An 18,529-nucleotide genomic window follows, 5' to 3' on the forward strand; every position below is an offset into this window, starting at 1 on the left:
GTTCATGAATGGTCATGATATTCATGAGTGTTCATGAACCTTCATGACCTTTCATGACAGGTCATGAAAGGTCATGGAGTGTCATGGAGTGTCATATGTTTATTTTGACCTTTCCCCATCATGTAAAATGCTATAATGTCCCATGATGCATCATGGACATTCATAATGCTCCATGAACATGTATGATGAGTCATCAGCATGCATGAATATGCATGAGATGTTGTCATATCCCGGAATCCCGACCCTGTGCACTCCCACCACATCACACCTTCCTAACAACTTCACCATCCCCTACACCACGCCTCCCCACTCCCCAAGTCACCTCCCCTCCTGACTGTCTCAGCTCCAGTCTGGTTGCAGCACACCGAACCTTGGCCACTCCCATCCCGGAAGCTCGGTCCTGAGTCGGAACATTCGGAGACTCCGGATTTGCTCCGATATTCCGACGGACCTCCGACATCCCGTGACACACCCTTAAACCATCTCTCCACCCATTTCATTTATTTGAGTCACCCAACATCCTTCGGATACGCAACTCCGCTTTCAGAGTTACCCGCATCCTTCGGTGATCTCACTCACATCATCACTTATTAGTCACCCTCCACTCTTAGCACGACTATCTTCTTCTTACCATTCAGTCAGCTAACCTCCCCTTACCCATTTCTCTGAAAGGTTGCTTACTATTTTGGGGACGGTAACGTTCCGTTCCCCCGTTCGCCTCAGGCCTCAGTAGGTCCGTCTAAACATAAGCTTTAATGAGCTGTATATTCAACGGGGTAGAGGTAAAAGGCTACCGGGCCTTTACAACTACTCCGAGGTATATATATGTAATTTACATATCTCGGCACAAATAAATAAAGAAATAAACACATCACTATAATGGGAATTATAGTGATGCAACATAATATAAATATCACTATAATCGGAATTATAGTTAATCCCTTACATTCTCGTTCCCATTCATTTCCCAGCCTCTTACTCCGCCCTCCTTGGTCTGACACCTCGGTTCCCCGTTAAAGATATCGTTTGGGACCTTTCGGTACCTCTCGGTATCATTCAGCACCTTTCGGTGTTGTCCCATTGTCATTCGGACTTTGACTAAGTCCATTCCATTTCTCTTTATAAATACCCGTAGATTAGAACCTGTAGTTCCTCAGTTCTAATCTTGACTAAAATGCTACCCAAAGTCCCTCTGAGTGAATCCCATTCCGTTCTACAAGATACCTCAGACATAAGAAATACAAGGACTAACTGAGATGTAATGGAGGCACAGCGCTCCCTCTGAGTCGCTGAGGCCGTGTCCCTCTTAGAGCCTCTTGTACCATCCAGCAGAACCGGGCTTCCTGGAAAAGCTTCGGTCCACCACCAGAGCTCTCAGATTCCCCCTCTAGTTGAGCCCCACCTGCATTCGGACTCACGCATTTACCCCTACGATCCAGGTTTTTGACAGATGTCACAAGCACTTATGTGACAGACCTTCAGCACTGACTGATCAACTTCCAATTCATGGACTTGTGTTGGCACTGCACTGAACTCCACTTTTCCTCCAGCCACCTTTGCTGCTTGGTGTCAGAAACAGTGTTCAAGGGTATTCATGGGAAGTGGAGTGGAGTATGGCATTGTGAGTGATCACTTAGCTGATAGGTTACTCCATTGCCAGGTGTCAGGGGGTTGGGATGTTGGTTTCAATGACTCAGTGGGAGCATTGTGCCACATGCTCTAGGCTATCCTGTATTTCAGGTGTAGTGGAGGGAACCTGGTGTAAGTACCTAATACATTTATCTATTCACTTAACTCACCAATATTGGCACTTGATTTGTTTACTTATTCATTTTTCACTTCCCATTACCTGGGTTCTTGTCCTTGATTCAATTTAACAATCCCCACTCATTTCTGCACTGGACCAACTGGCCCTTCCCATGATTTCTCTCCCTTATTTATACCCTGTAAATACTTTCAGGGACCTTAGTCTGAAATCAACTAGAGCAACCCCCCCTGTTTGGACAGAGTCTCAACTTCTGAAAAAGGGCTTCCCCCCCTCTGAGTCTGTCCCTGTCAGGGCTTGGCCTTGGACTCGGGGGCTCCCTGACCTCCTCACACTATGTGGGGCATGAGATGTATAGTAAAAGAGATGAAATATGTACACTTGCCTATGTGGGGCATGAGATGAGAAGAAGGGTAAAGGTCTCATCTCCCTGCATGGTTGCTATATAAAGGGATGGGTCACATGCCCACAACTATACAGCTTCTGGAGTTGTGTAGAGTGACCTGGAGGGAACATCCAGGTGGCAGTGCCCAGAGTGTGGGAAGATTCTGGGCAAGCTGCTTGCTCAGAAAGTTCCCACACTACCCATGTGCATGGATACACAACACACAGAAGCAACAACAAGGCAACAATGAAGGAATGGGAGGAAGGGAGTGGTTGGGGAGTCTGGGGCACCCTAGGGCAGGGTGCTGAACCCTGACAGTCCCCACTGAGTTTTGCCCTATCTCCATCAGAGTCTGCATGTCAGTTCGCGCATAAGAATCTCCCCGGGAAACTAGTCATTGTTAAAGCTGGGGAGCCAACCCAGCTGGCGATAAGGCCTTATATACATGAGTTCTGCAACTCATAAGAGTGTGGCTACATTGGGAATACATGGTAGCCGATATAGAAGTGACTGTCAGGGTTGTGTGTGCTCACAACGAAGGATGCCCCAGAAACCTAATTGATATCAAAGCTGGGGGACATGCCCATCCCAGCACACAGTCATATATACACGGTAGAGGCAGTAACTAGTCAACTAGCTAATAACTGGTAGTATCGGATCAAGAAGGATAGAAGATCATGCAGCGTCATAACCGACAGCTGCAGATCAGATCAGATTGGAGATGAAGAAGAAGAAAAGAAGTAGAAGCTGATGGAGATATGGGTCATGTGGCAATGCACTACTTACACTAGCGACCCGAAGGCATGCCCTGACAGCGACATGAGATAGGAGAATAGATCATGTGGATGAGGGGGCGATAACGGGTAAGGGGTGATGCGATAGCAGAAATAGCACATTGAATACAACCTGTGTTCTAACTATGGCAAATCACACACAGATATCGGCTTACAGGTACTCAACCTATCCAGATAGGGGTCCAGGCCAGCCGAATAACTGTCCGTTCCCTGACAATCTCCAACAGGCCTGCTCCATCCACAAGTTTGCTCAAAGTCCACTGTAAGTCTCTGCTCCACAAATAAGGGAACTCCCCCAGATGTCAAGCTCAGGGCACAGCACTCCCCTTGAGTTGCTGAGGCTGCAATCCCATTCTGCCAACACTGAACAGCACTTCCAGACACACCACTTGCTTCCACCCATACCTCTGCACATGCACACTCTGACAGATGGTATTCATGACTTTCTTATGTGATGCTTTCATATCACTTTCAACTTAAGGGTAACATGTAATTAACCATTATGCCCCCAATTGTCATTGTTGTACCAAGAATCCTAATTTATGATCAATCACAATGATTCTTGGGAAGACTCATAGTGATTCCTGAAGGTCCCTGGGGGTCCATGAGGGTCCATGATCCTTTATGAAGCCCCATGAAGGCTCATGACACTTCATGACACTTCATAGACAGGCATGTAACCACTCAACACCTGCCTGGAAGAACCACTTAAGTCATGAGCAATCATGACCCCCCATGCAGGTTCATGACATCTCATGAAATTCCATGATGGTTTGTCATGAACCAGCATGACTGTGTATGACACTTCATGCTGCTTCATGAAGTTTGGTGACCATTCATGAAATGTCATGACTTCCATGGCAGTTCATGAACCACCATTACACTTTTTGCAAGTTACTGGACCCGCAGATGGATGGACAGATGGAGCGGGTAAACCAGGAGATAGAAGCCTACCTCCAAGTGTTTGTTAACCACTGCCAGGATGACTGGGCGGACTGGCTCCCACTAGTAGAGTTCTCCCATAATAACCACATCCATGCCTCGACCCACCACACCCCCTTTGAGCTCGACACAGGCCAACACCCCAGGATGGGGATGCAACCCACTCATGCATCAGAAGTCAAAGCTGCAGATGCGTTCACCTCAAGACTGATGAAAATGCAGGAAGAGGCAAAGGCGGTGCTAGAGCATGCAGCAGAAGAGATGGCCCACTACTACAACCGAAACTGAGAAGTAGCACCCAAGTACAAAGAAGGCGATCAAGTCTGGCTCAGCACCCAAAACTACACCACAGACCGCCCTACCAAGAAGCTAGACCACAAATGGACCAGCCCCTTCAAAATCCTCAAGGTCGTATCCCCCACCACTGTCAAACTCCAGCTCACAGTGCGACAAAGGGGAGTCCACCCAGTGGTATTGGTAATGAACATCCGGCCCTACCACCCAGATGGGATCGCTGAACAACCCGCCGACCCCCACCCAGGCCCCAAAATTGTAGATGGAGGAGAAGAGTACAAAGTCGAGAAGGTCCTCAACTCCTGCTGGTGCTGCAGTGTCAGGGCACACCCGCCTGACCCTGCGCCGCACCCCATGCTGTACTGCCCTACTCCACTTCCCACACTATCACCCCCCACCTCTCCTTTCTCATTTTCCCCCTTTCTCTCTATTTCTATTCTACGGTCGATTTCCCTTTTCTCCATGTACCACTACATACCTAACCCCGCTCCCCTGATTGCCACATGCGCTGCAAGAGGGCTCGCGGCTCTCTATGCCGACACAGCTCGTGGGGGACAAACTCTCCAAACTCCTACTTCCTTGACTGAACTTCACTTGACTCGATCCTTAAACTCCGTGTGGGTTCTCCGGGATTTCCGCAAGGTCCGGGCTCAGTGTCCACTACTCACTCGTTGTGAGCTAGATCACTGCCCTTATTCCTACTGTTGGAATTCCACACACTCACACCCTCTCTAGCGCGTCCTAGCACCTTAGAGAAAATTGGGGGAGGGGAGAACTTCTTTTCAAAAATCCGGTATGTACAGGATTATAAGAAATAATTATTTTTAGAAATAATAGATGGGAAATATTGATGCCATATGGCACCTGCATACCTTATTAGGCGAAATAATAAAAAGGGAAACAGTAACAATAAAAGAATATCAATCAATATCTGAAATGATGGCAAAATATGAAAATTTCAGGAAATAAGCGATTTCTCAGCGGATTTATGGAATTAAGAGCCGAAATTGGAAATAAAGCCGGAGATAAATTTCACACAGCCAATATGCATTTTTACCAATTTATTAGACGTCGTGGGAACGAGTGAGGCTGGAATTCTGGGTTGCCGCTTGAGATTCCCACGCCCGCACATGCCCGTGCCTAACTTGCCCAACATAGAACTCCATCAAATCTCCACCGATTAGGACGTTCTTGGTATCGATGGGATCGTAGGAATTAGTACTATTTTTAGATACCAAATTCCGTACCGAGTTGTCGCATGAATGGAAGTGGTTTTATAGTCGTGAAAACGGGTATCCGAGCCGAGTCTGTGCGTGAGCGATTATCCCGCCTACAGCACCGCACACACTCCTGCCTACGGAGTGGCCACCTCCGGGATCTCCCATGGAGACACCTGGGGAGGTGCAGCTGTGTGCGGAGATGACATGGCTTCCTCCATGTGACCCTGACCGCATGTATATAATAGCGCCTGGGGTGGGAACAGAAGAAGCAGCCTTCTTCTCAACTTCCCACTTCAGGTAAGTACTGTAGCTTCTCCCCTTTAATGATAATCCAACTTCCCACTTCAGACTAAGTGGTCGGGGACGCTCACCCTGCAACAGGACCGCCACTATGCATAGCCGACATCTGTCCCATCGAGTCCCTCGTGCCGGGACCTTGCTGCTTTTGGAGCTGTCCCTGACATAGATCCAGTTCACTTCTTTGGACTCGGCTCCGAGGTCCCCAACTTCATCGACCCTCCTCCTGCTGATCCTCCTCGTTCAACTCTGCTTCCAGTAGCAAGCCTCCAAAGGACAACAAGAAGTCCGATGCCAGCTCCGCCAAGCCGGATCTTTTGTTAAAACTCGGAGACAATGGCAAGCTCACACCACAAGAGCGTAAGCGTCGTCTTGACAAGAAACTTTGCATGTTCTGTGGTCAGTCTGGCCATATGGTCAAGGACTGCCCTAAGTCTTCTTCTTGCATGTCTAAGGCCTGCACAGCCCAGACCGAGGTGCAAGGATCCGCTTCTGCAGAGGCAAAAAATTAGTCCGCACCCCTGTGGACTCCACATGGACCGGAGGTTGCAATTCTTCCCTCCATGTGCTCAAAGAAGTACGCCTAAATGCGTCTTCCACTTCCGACTTGTCCTCCCTCCACATTCCCATTTCTTTTTCTCTTTCTGATGGTCTATTTCCTCCTTCTAATGTTGACCCTTTGGTTGATGTTCTACCTGTTGTAGATAGTGTTGCTGATGTATCACTTTCTCCTCCTCCTCCTCCACCTCTGACTACTTCTGTAGATTGTTCCATCTCTCTTCTCTTCTCTTCTCTCTCTTCTCCTGTTTCTTCTTCCCTGTCCGATGTAAGGACAAAAAATAAACTCTTCCGCACCTATGAGAATGTCCCCACACTCGTAGACTCTGGGTCTTCGGACTGCTTCATTGACAATAAATCTGTGAAGAAGTTGGCCCTGAGACATATCAGATTAAACCCCTGCAACTATGCCTTTTCGACGGTAGCACCAACTCAATCATAACCTGCGCTGTTGATATTCCCCTCCGCTTCGCTTCCAGAAACATCACCCCCACAACTTTCTTTGTCACATCGCTGGATGGATCTTGTTCTCTAGTCCTAGGACACAACTGGCTTACCCGCTACAATCCGTTGATTGACTGGGTCTCAAGCAGTATTACGTTCCAAACTTCCAAACCTACCAGGACAGTTACTCCGAGCTCTCCCCCATTGTCTCTGGCACCATTGCCATCGTCCAACATCCAACCATCTGATGTTCCACTAGCACCTCAGCACCAGGCTCCTATTCCTCTGTTACCATCTATCGAGTTCGTCAGCTGTTCCGCATTTGCGAAGGCTTGTCGACTTGAAGGATCGGTATCCTTCAGCCTGACCATCCCTTCCGAGGACAGCCACTTGAGGGCTGCCTCCTCCCACACCGACTCTGTTGACCTTTTGGCCATTCTGAAGGAGTACCACGAGTTCACAGATGTGTTCAGCAAGAGCAAAGCCTCAATGCTAGCACCGCACCGTGACCACGACCTGAAGATCAACCTTGAGGAAGGCACTTCACCACCCTTGGGAACTATGTATTCCCTCTCTACTTCGGAACTCGAGGCTCTCCAGGCATTCTTAGATGAACACCTAGCCTCCGGGTTCATTTGTCCCACTACTTCCACTCATGCGGCACTGGTCCTCTTCATCTGCAAAAAGGATGGATCCCTCCGACTTTGCGTTGACTTCCGAGGGCTGAACAAGATCACCAAGAAAGATCGCTACCCACTTCCCTGCATGGCAGACCTCCTTGATGCACTGTCAGGGCACACCCTGACATGCCCTGCCCAACCCCGCTCCGCTTCCCCACTCCACACTGCATCTTCTTTCTTTCCTCCTTCTTTCTTCTCTCTTTCTTCTTTCTTTCTCTCTCTTACATGGACCACCTTTCCCACTGTTCAATGTATCACCAGTGTGCATGCCCTTTCCCCCTCCTGTATCTTACCATCCCTATATCACGGTCACCGCCACCACGCTCACCTCGCACCTGCAACAGACCCTCTCGGGATCTCCCACAGAGCCACCCAGAGAGCCATGGCTGTGTGCCAGGGTGATGTGGTGCACCCCATGTGATCGACCCCGCATGTATATAATAACAGCTGGAGTGGGAACTGAAGAAGTAGCCTTCTTCTCACATTCCCACTTCAGACTAAGTGGTTGGGGATGCTCACCCTGCGACAGGGCTGCTGCTATGCATAGCTGCCACTCGTCCCATCGAGTCCTGCACACTGGGACCTCACCGCTTTCAGAGCTGTCCCTGACATACACCTAGCTGTGCCACTGTCTATACCAGACTCGACCTCCGGCATGCTTACCACCTGGTTCGCATTGCAGCAGGCGACAAGTGGAAGGCTTCCTTCCGCACGTGCTATGGTTCCTACGAGTGGCTCATCATGCCATTCGGTCTCACAAATACACCTGTGGCCTTCTGTCATGACCCGGCGTTCCCCGGGGCCAGACGACCTCCTCCCTGACCCTCTCCCACACCCGAACACTCCCCACACACTCCGCTCGCCGCCCGTCGCCGTCTAACCACTTCCCGCCACCTCTCCACAACCCCTCTCTTGATTGTCGTTGAACGACCTAGCGGTGCAGAGCGCCGCGACCTGTTGTTCCATGCTTCGCTGCACCTTGTTACCTCGCGGCGAAGGTCACGCTTGACCTTCGCTGTCGTGAACACGTGCTCTTTGTTTGTTTTCCTCTTTCCTTTCTCCGCCCGCAATCTCCGCGAGATCTGGCGACTTATTCCCCATTCAGTTCCCTAGCGCTTATATACAGCTTGTAGCTAATGCTTGTACTGTAGTTCGAAATCAACTAGAATTACCCCCTAGAGCTTACCTCTGTCCCCACGAGACCTCTGACCTTCTAAGTATCGGGACCGCGTCGAGAACGAGGCGCAACGCTCCTCCTAGAGTCGTTGAAGCCGAAATCCCGGCTCACTCGCCTAAGTAGCCTCGGCCTCGAGATCGGTGGGGTTTATTCCTCGCTAAAGCTCGGTCGGGTGTAGGACGCCTTTACCACTAGCGGGCAACGCTCAGTCGCCTACGGCTACCCTCGGCGAACCTTCCTATGGTTCTGACACCTTCCAGTAATTTGTCAACATGATCTTTGCCGACCTCTTGGACGTTTCTGTGGTAGTCTACCTAGACGACATCCTTACCTACTCAGAAGACATGGCTTCACACCAGGAGCATGTCTGAGAAGTCCTTAGGAGACTCTGCAAACATGGCCTATATGCCAATCCGAAGAGATGCAAATTTCATACAGACACTGCGGAATATCTCGGATACTGCCTTTCTCCCTCTGGACTCACCATGTCCATCGAGAAGGTCAAAGCTGTCCAAGATTGGCCTGAGCCCCGTAAAGTCAAGGATGTCCAGTCCTTCCTTGGCTTCGCTAACTTCTATCGGTGTTTCATCCACCAATACTCTGACATTGTGGTCCCTTTGATGTGCCTCATGTGTAAAGGAGCCCCCTGGTTATTATCCAACGACTGTCGTTCTGCTTTCAACACTCTGAAAGAAGCCTTCATGTCCACTCCCATCCTGATGCATTGGGTACCCGATGCCCCTCTCATTGTAGAAACTGACGCCTCTGATTACACAATCTCCGGAATCCTGTCCATCATTGCGATGTCGGAGAGATTCGCCCCATTGCTTTCCACTCTAGAACACTCTCAGTGTCATATCCATCCCCGGCCATCGACTTCCACTCCCCCAATCCCTCCGTTCTACCTCCGCTCCTTCTTCACTAACCTCGGAGCTCCCGCATTCCACAATCACCTCGGTACCCCTTGATGGTCACCACCCCCTCTTTTCAATTTATTACCTATGCCTCCCTAAGTACGGAACCCCAAAGGCTTCCGGACAGCTCCGACGTCCGCTAGCACACCCCCGCCTCCGCTGGGCAATACACTCACTTGCCCTGCAAGCCCATCTTCGGGCCTATCCCTCCTTTCTGTTTCTGGGTTATCGCCTACCATTCCGTTAACCCCGTAAGCCGACTCGTCAGTAACATTCAATCAGCTAATCTCTAATCCCGTTAGCTCCGCTCCACTTGGCTCTGCCATTTGCGGACCCACCCTCGTTGTAACTATATATATACTCAACTTGTACATAGGTTACACCTCAGTAATAAAATCGACTAGAGTTTACCCCCTTCAGTTCTGGTTGCCAGTTTAGTAAGTTAGGGCACAGATGTGTTACTTGGCACAGTGCTCCTGGCATAAGTCACTGAGGCCGAAGCCCTCCACCATGGAGACACTCCCTCGTCTCAACCTGGTCTCTGACACTCAGTGCCGGAGCTCAATTACGACACCCATGATAAGGAACTGCTCACCATTCACAATGCATTCCGATCATGGTTGTTAGAACTTGTGGATTTGGACGACTCCGGAGTGGAATCGGAGACTTAGCATGGAAGGACCTCAGCCTCAGCGACTCAGGTGGAGCGCTGTGCCATTGCTGGTTGTCCTGGGGGTGCCTAATTTCGGATCTAGCAGAGGGGAAGTCTCTTGGGGGAATTCCAGTCGATTTTGGACTGAGGTTACAAGTTACTATGTACATTGTATATAAGGAGGGGTCCGGAATCAAAAGGAGCGAGGGTACTCCGAAAGGAGACAAAGGGAGCTGGAAAGAGGAACAACACCAAGGGTCAAGGGTTTGACTCAATGATGTTTCCCAAAGGAGGAGTGAAGGGCGAAGGCCCAAGGAGGAAGGAAGGAGGTTGGGAGTGGGGAATGGCTAGCTGACTGAATAGAAAGGAAGCAGCAGCCCAAATAGGAATGAGGGAGAATAGCGGAATTGAATGGAGCAATGCAATAGTTGCAAGGTCCGACGTAAGTCCGGAAAGTCCGAACTCAGAAGTTAAACTCCGGAATATTGGCAAATGTAATTAAATGGAATGAGCTAACCAATACAATGGATATAAGCGGAGGTGGGGTCAAAGTCCGAGGTCGGAGCTAAGACCGGAGGTTCCGGAAACGGAGACGCAAATAGGATTCCGGAGCAGAGGCCCAGAGTCGGGAGCATAGGTGTTGCATACTCATCTGGAAGGTGTCGAGGTTGGGGTCGGGCCCGGAATGTTCCGGAGTCGGACCGAAGGGTGTATCAGAGCCGGAGGTGGGATAACCTCTTGGGAGTCGGCAAGGAGGAGGTGATGGAAGGGAAGTAGGACTCTGGAACTCAGGTTCGGAGTTCCGGGAGCCCGGAGTGGAGGTCGGGATTGTATGGATATGACAGTGGTGTCACTACCTTGAAGGTTCAGGAACCCCAATCGACGTCGTCACTGACCACAAGAACCTCGAGTATTTTTCTACCACCAACCTCTTGACCTGGTGGCAAGCCTGCTGGTCAGAGTTCCTCTCCCAATTCCACATGACTGTCCGATTCCATCCTGGAAGATTCAGAGTAAAACCAGATGCATTGACTAGACACTGGGATGTTGTCAGGGATGGTACAGGAGAGGCAGGGGTAGCAGCCCAGGCAGTGGCAGAGTAACAGGAATGTATGGCAAGAGGCCCTCACTTGGGCTCATGTGTCAGGGCATACACCCTGACCTAGCCCACACCCACACTTGCACCTGCATCCGCATGCACACCCAGCCGTTGTGTCAGGGACTCATCTGGGGTCGAGGGGGCCCAGGTGTAGCGTCCAGGGCTGAGAGCCTGGCAGGGGGCGGATTGGGCATGCATACTGACAGGCCCGATGCGGGACAGTGGTCCCTGGCCACTTAGACTGAAGTGGAAAGTTGAGAAGAAGGCTAGTTCTGTCAGGGCACACCTGCCTGACCCGGGTCCACCCGGACCCACCTGGCCACACCACACCTGCTCCCCGCTCTCCAACCCTCTCCCTCCTCCTTCCTCTGTCTCTCCTCCCCTTTCCTTTCTCTCTTTCTTCCCCTTTCTTTATCTCATTCCTCTCATCTTCCTTTTCTTGTTTATTTCCTTCTATCTACACGGACCACCTTCCTTTGTATCAATGTACTATTGACCCGTCCGGCCCACACACCCCAGATGGCTCCCCGCTGTGCCCAGCATGCGTGCATGCAGCGGACGCTCTCGGGATCCCCCGCGGGGATACCCAGATGCCTGTAGCTGTCTCCGAGGGTGACGTGGCACTTGTCATGTGACTCAAGCTGCATGTACATAAATGTACCTGAAGTGGGAACCGAAGAAGTAACCTTCTTCTCACATTCTCCACTTCAGGTAAGTAGTATAGTTTTCCCTTTTAATAACAATAACACATTCTCCACTTCAGTCTAAGTGGCCAGGGACTGCTGTCCCTTCCCGGACCCGCCAGCACGCACGCCCGGTTTGCACCCCGCAAGGGCCCTTCTGCCGGGCGATACATCCGGACCCCCTCTACCCCGGACACGTCCCTGACAAGTTCCCACTTCAGGTTCGTTTATATACATGTGGCTTAGATCACATAACAGGTGCCACGTCACCCTCGCACACAGCCGTAACCACCCGGGTGTCTCCATGGGAGATCCTGAGGGCATCTGGTGCAGGCACACGTACTGGGCACAGCAGGAAGTCACCCGAGGTGCCCGGGCCAGGTAACTGGGTACATGGTGGGCGCACTGCAGATGGGTCAATGGTACATTGATACAAAGAAGGTCGTCCATGTAGAATAAAGAGAAAATAAAGAAGAAGTAAGATAGGAGGAAAGTGAGGAAGGAAGGATGAGGTGAGAGGAAGGGAAAGAAGGAGGAGGTGAGGTGGGGTGGACTGTGGGGTACCAGGTCAGGTTGGGCCGGGTGGAGCCAGGTCAGGCAGGTGTGCCCTGACACGTTGCACCCCCTGCACACGCCCTGTGCCGGATGCTCCATGTGGCCAGATGCCCCAGGCCCCGGATCTCGGGCCTCATGTGACTTCCGATATCTCCGGAAGTTTTTGATTATATTGGGCCACTGTGGGAAGGTGAGAAGTTAGCTTCCTTCTCACCTTCTTACCCACAGCAGTGTGCCCTGGACAGGGCTGTGTCTGTTAGATCGGGTGGATTTGGACGACTCCAGAGTGGAATTGGAGACTTAGCATGAAGGACCTTGGCCTCAGTGACTCAGTGTCAGGGGACGGACCCCGGGTCCCCATGACCCCTCTCTACAGTCCACAGTCTAGCCTGTAAACACAGCCCATCTCAGGGCATAACTACTGTGGGTAAGAAAGTGGTATAAACAAAGGGGCAAGTAGATACACTTGCCTACTGTGGGTAAGAAAGTGAGAAGAAGGTTAACTTCTCACTTTCCCACAGTGGCCCCAATATGGCGAAAACTTCCGGGGATACCCGGAAGTCACATGAAGGGTGGGAACCGGGCCCGGAGCATGCGGCGTGCAGAGCGTGCAGGGCAGAGGCGCACATGCGGGTCCAGGTGCGGGTCCGGATGCGGGTCCGGGTCCGGGCTAGTCAGGGTGTGTGCCCTGACACTCAGGTGGAGCGCTGTGCCATTGCTGGTTGTCCTAGGGGTCCCTAATGTCGGATCTAGCAGAGGGGAAGTCTCTTGGGGGGTGTCAGGGATGCGTCCGGGGTCGAGGCGGTCCGGGCATAGTGTCCGGTGCTAAGGACCTCATGGGGGGTAGATTGGGCATGTGTACTGGCAGGCCTGATGCGGGACAGCGATCCCTGGCCACTTAGACTGAAGTGGGAATGTTGAGAAGAAGGTTACTTCTTCGGTTCCCACCCCAGGTGTGTTTATATACATGCGGCTTGGGTCACATGAGGTCTGCCATGTCACCCTGCATACAGCTGTGGTCACCTGGGTGTCCCCGTGGGGGATCCTGAGGGCATATGCTGCACGTGCACGCACTAGGTTGCACCCTAGAGCCGTCCGGGGTCGTCTGGGGCTAGGCATGTCGTGTGCGCATCGCAGGTGGGTCAATAATACATAGATATAAGGGAAAGGGCATCCGTGTGAAATAGAAATAGAAATAGGAATAGAAATAGAAGTGGAAGAGGGATAGAGGGGGAAGGGATATGAAGGAAGGGTGCAGGGTGAGAGAAGGGGTACCGGGTGAGGTGGGCCCAGGTGGAGGTGGGTTGGGCAGGTGTGCCCTGACAGGGGGAAATCAAGTCAATTTTGGACTGAGGTTACAAGTTACTAGGTACATTGTATATAAGGAGGGGTCCGGAATCAAAAGGAACAAGGGTAGGATGAAAGGAGACAAAGGGAGATGGAGAGAGGAACAACACCGAGGGTCAAGGGTTTGACTCAATGGTGTTTCTCAAAGGAGGAATGAAGGGCCAAGGCCGAAGGAGGAAGGAAGGAGGAAGGAAGGAGGATGGGAGTCAGGAATGGCTAGCTGACTGAATAGAAAGGAAGCAGCAGCCCAAATAGGAATGAGGCAGAATAGCAGAATTGAAATGGACAATGCAATAGTTGCAAGGTCTGGAGTAAGTCCGGAAAGTCCGAACTCGGAGGTTAAACTCCGGAATATTGGCAAAGGTAATTAAATGGAATGAGCTAACCAATACAATGGGTATAAGCGGAGGTGGGGTCAAAGTCCAAGGTCAGAGCTAAGACCGGAGGTTCCGGAGATGGAGACGCAAACAGGATTCCGGGGCAGAGGTCCGGAGTCGGGAGCATAGGTGTTGCATGCTCATCTGGAAGGTGTCGAGGTTGAGGTCGGACCTGGGATGTTCTGGAGTCGGACTGAAGGTGGTGTCAGAGCTGGAGGTGGGATAACCTCTTGGGAGTCAGCAAGGAGAAGGTGATGGAAGGGAAGTAGGGCTCCGGAGTCAGTTTTGGAGTTCTGTCAGGGATGCATCCGGGGTGGAGGGGGCCTGGATGTAGTGCCCAGCATCGGGACCCTCTCGGGAAGCGAAGCGGGTGCGCGTACTGATGGGCCTGATCTGGGACTGTAGTCCCTGGCCACTTAGACTGAAGTGGAAAACGTGAATTGTTATTAAAAGGAAGAACTACACTACTTACCTGAAGTGGAAAACGTGAGAAGAAGGTTACTTCTTCAGTTCCCACTTCAGGTACATTTATGTACATGCGGCTTGGGTCACATGACGGGTGCCACATCATCTATGGAGAGAGCCACCGCCATCCGGGTATCCCTGTGGGGGATCCCGAGGGCATCCGCTGCAGATGCGCATGCTAGGCGTTGAAAGAGGGCTAGCGGCTCTCTATGCTGACACAGCTCGTGGGGGACAAACTCTCCAAACTCCTACTTTCTTGACTATACTCTGCTTATCTCGATCCTTAACTCTGTGGTGAGTTCTCCAGGATTTCCGCAAGGTCCGGGCTCAGTGTCCACTACTCACTTGTTGTGAGCTAGATCACTGCCCTTATTCCTACTGTTGGAATTCCACTCACTCACACCCACTCTAGCGCATCCTAGCACCTTAGAGAAATTGGGGGAGGGGAGAACTTCTTTTCAAAAATCCGGTATGTACAGGATTATAAGAAACAATTATTTTTAGAAATAATAGACGGCAAATATTGGTACCATATGGCACCTGGGTACCTTATTAGGCGAAATAATAAAAAATGGTAACAGTAACAATACAAGAATATCAATCAATAACTGAAATGATGGCAAAATATAAAAATATAAGAAAATAAGCGATTTCTCAACGGATTTACGGAATTATGAGCCGAAATTGAAAATCAAGCCGGAGATAACTCTCACACAGCCGATAAGCATTTTTACCAATTTATTAGACGCCGTGGGAACGAGTGAGGCTGGAATTCTGGGTTGCCGCTTGAGATTCCCACACCCGTACATGCCCGTGCCTAACTTGCCCAACATGGAACTCCGTCAAATCTCCTCCGATTGGGACGTTCTTGGTATCGTCAGAATCGTACGAATTAGGACTATCTTTAGGTACCAAATTCATATCGAGTTGTCGCATGAATGAAAGTGGTTTCCTAATCGTGAATGCGGGTATCCGAGCCGAGTCTGTGCGTGGGCGATTATCCCACCTACAGCATAGCGGGAAGTCATCCGGGGTGTCCGAGCCGGACGGGTCAACAGTACAATGATACAAGGGAAGGTGGTCCGTGTAAATAGAAAGAATAAACAGAAAGGGAGAATGAAATAAAGGAGAAAGAGGAAAGTGTCAGGGCACACCCGCCTGACCCGGGCCCACCCGGGCCCACCCGGCCACACCACACCCGCTCCCCGCTGTCTATCCCCCTCCCCCCTCCTTCCTCCCTCTCCTCCCCCCTCTTTTCCCTTTTCTTTCCCCTTTCTTTATTTCATTCTTCTCATCTTCCTCTTCCTGTTTATTTCTTTCTATCTACACGGACCACCTTCCCTTGTATCGATGTACTATTGACCCGTCCGGCCCACACACCCCGGACGGCTTCCCGCTGTGCCCAGCACGCGCGCATGTAGCGGACGCTCTCGGGATCCCCCACGGGGACACCCGGATGCCTGCGGCTGCCTCCGAGGATGACGTGGCACCTGTCATGTGACTCAAGCCGCATGTACATAAAATGTACCTGAAGTGGGAACCGAAGAAGTAACCTTCTTCTCACATTCTCCACTTCAGGTAAGTGTCAGGGCACACCCGCCTGACCCGGCCCCACCCGGCCCCACTTCACCTGGTACCCCGCCACCCAGTCCTCCCCTACCTCCTTCCCCCCTTCTTCTTTCTTTCTTCCTCCATTCCACTCTCTCTTTACTTGTCTCACCTTCTCTTTATTTTCTCTTTATTCTACACGGACGACCTTTCCTTGTATCAATGTACCATTGACCCACCTGCAGCGCGCTCATGACATGCCCAGCCCGGGCGCCTCGGGCGACCCCCGCTATGTCCAGCTCGCGCGCCCACAGTGGACGCCCTCGGGATCTCCCATGGAGACACCTGGGTGACTACGGCTGTATGCGAGGATGACGTGGCACCCGTCATGTGACCTAAGCCGCATGTATATAAACATACCTGAAGTGGGAACCGAAGAAGTAGCCTTCTTCTCACCCTTTTCCACTTCAGGTAAGTAACATAGTATCCCCTTTTAATAATAATAACACCCTTTTCCACTTCAGTCTAAGTGGCCAGGGACTGCCTCCTGAGCCGGGCCCGCCAGTACGCACGCCCGCTCCACACCCCGCGAGGCTTCTAGTGTCGGGCGTCTCACCCGGGCCTCCTCTACCCCGGACGCGTCCCTGACAGTAAGTAGTATAGTTTTCCTCTTTAATAATAATAACACATTCTCCACTTCAGTCTGAGTGGCCAGGGACCACTGTCCCGGATCAGGCCCGCCAGTATGCACGCCCGCTCTACACCCCGTGACGGCCTCAGTGCCGGGCATTACCCCCGGGCCCTCTCGACCCCGGACGCGTCCCTGACAGAAAGAGGGAAAAGGGAGGAAAGGGAGGAAGGGGAAGAGGGAGGAAGGAGGAAGGAGGAAGGATGGGTAGTGGGGAGCGAGTGAGGTGGGCCCGGGTGGAACCGGGTCAGGCGGGTGTGCCCTGACATCACCCCCTCCTTAAGCTGCTTTGCCTCAAAGCGGCCAGATGGTTCTCTCTCTCTCCCTGGGGCTTGGGGGTGCATCCTGTGGAATTCCTCGATCCGGTCGGGGGCATGGGCTAAGTGGTCCCGTTGGAGCCATTGGTTCTCTGAGCTTGGCCAACCAATGAACTTTACCAGATACCAGAGTTTCCGGCATAGCCACTTAGAGTCCAATACCTTCTTGACCTCGTACTCTTCCTCTCCGTCTACAAGTTCCGGACCTGGGCAGGGGTCAGTGGGTCATTCTGGGATATCATCCAGGCAATGTGGTCTGATGTTTGTTACGGATACAACCGGGTGGATCCCCTTCTGGCATGCGGTAAGTTGGAGTTTGACGGCAGCAGGGGAAACGACTTTGACAATCTTGAAGGGGCTGAGCCATTTGTGGTCCAACTTTTTGGTTGGGCGGTCAGTCATGTGGTTTTGCGCGCTGAGCCAGACTCGGTCACCTTCTTGGTACTTTGGGGCTGTTTCGCGGTCTCGGTCGTAGTAACGGGCCATCTCGTCCGCTGCGTGTTCCAGTGCGGCCTTCGCCTCCTCTTGCATTTTCATCATCCTTGATGAGAACACGTCAGCAGCTTCCACCTCGGATGTGCGTGTGGGCTCTGTCCCCATCCTGGGGTGTTGGCCGGTGTCGAGTTCGAAAGGAGTTCAGTGGGTGGATGAGTGGATGCAGTTGTTGTAGGAGAATTCCGCCAGCAGGAGCCAGTCCGCCCAGTCGTCCTGTCGGTGGTTGACAAACACCCGGAGATAAGCTTCGATCTCCTGGTTGACCCGCTCAGTCTGTCCGTCCGTCTGGGGGTGGTAGGGCGTTGAAGGGGTCAGTTTGATGCCTAGAAGGTCCGCGAGCTCTTTCGAGAAGTGGGAGACAAAGGTGCTCCCTCTGTCACTGAGGATCTCCTCTGGGAGCCTGTGGTGCCTCCAGACGTGCTCTAGAAAGAGCCGTGCGATACCCTCCGAGTCTACAGTCGTCATGGTGGGGACCACGTGGATACGCTTGGACAGGCGGTCTACTACCACCAGGATGGCATTATAGCCTTTGGACTCTGGGAGCTCTCCCACCATATCTACTGAGATCACTTGCCAGCGACGGGTGGGGACCTTGTTTGGGGTGTGTTAGAACGGGGCTGATACAGATGACTCCGGAGTGGAATCAGAGACTTAGCGTGGAGGGACCTTGGCCTCAGCGACTCAAGCGGAGCGCTGTGCCATTGCTGTTTGTCCATTTGGTCCTTAATTTCACAGTAGGTGAGCAGGAAGTCTCTAGGGGGCATTTCAGGTCGATTTCGGACTGAACCAAAACGAGTATGTACAAGTGCCGATATATATAATGGAGGGGGCAA

At 51.7% G+C, this 18,529-nt stretch overlaps 1 protein-coding gene across 1 annotated transcript; it reads right to left on the reverse strand.

Moving 5' to 3' along the window:
• Window positions 1–7,317: 7,317 nt before the first annotated feature.
• EI90DRAFT_2924823 (uncharacterized protein) lies at window positions 7,318–8,162 on the reverse strand (the record flags this gene model as incomplete). Its single annotated transcript, XM_039054877.1, has 2 exons — window positions 7,318–7,460; window positions 7,955–8,162. The coding sequence occupies 2 exons, from the start codon at window positions 8,160–8,162 to the stop codon at window positions 7,318–7,320; spliced, it is 351 nt and encodes a 116-aa protein (XP_038914612.1).
• Between the last annotated feature and the right edge of the window lie 10,367 nt (window positions 8,163–18,529).

The sequence above is a fragment of the Cantharellus anzutake genome (genome assembly GCF_015039405.1).
Source record: "Cantharellus anzutake strain C23 chromosome Unknown EI90scaffold_33, whole genome shotgun sequence".
Taxonomy (NCBI): domain Eukaryota; kingdom Fungi; phylum Basidiomycota; class Agaricomycetes; order Cantharellales; family Hydnaceae; genus Cantharellus; species Cantharellus anzutake.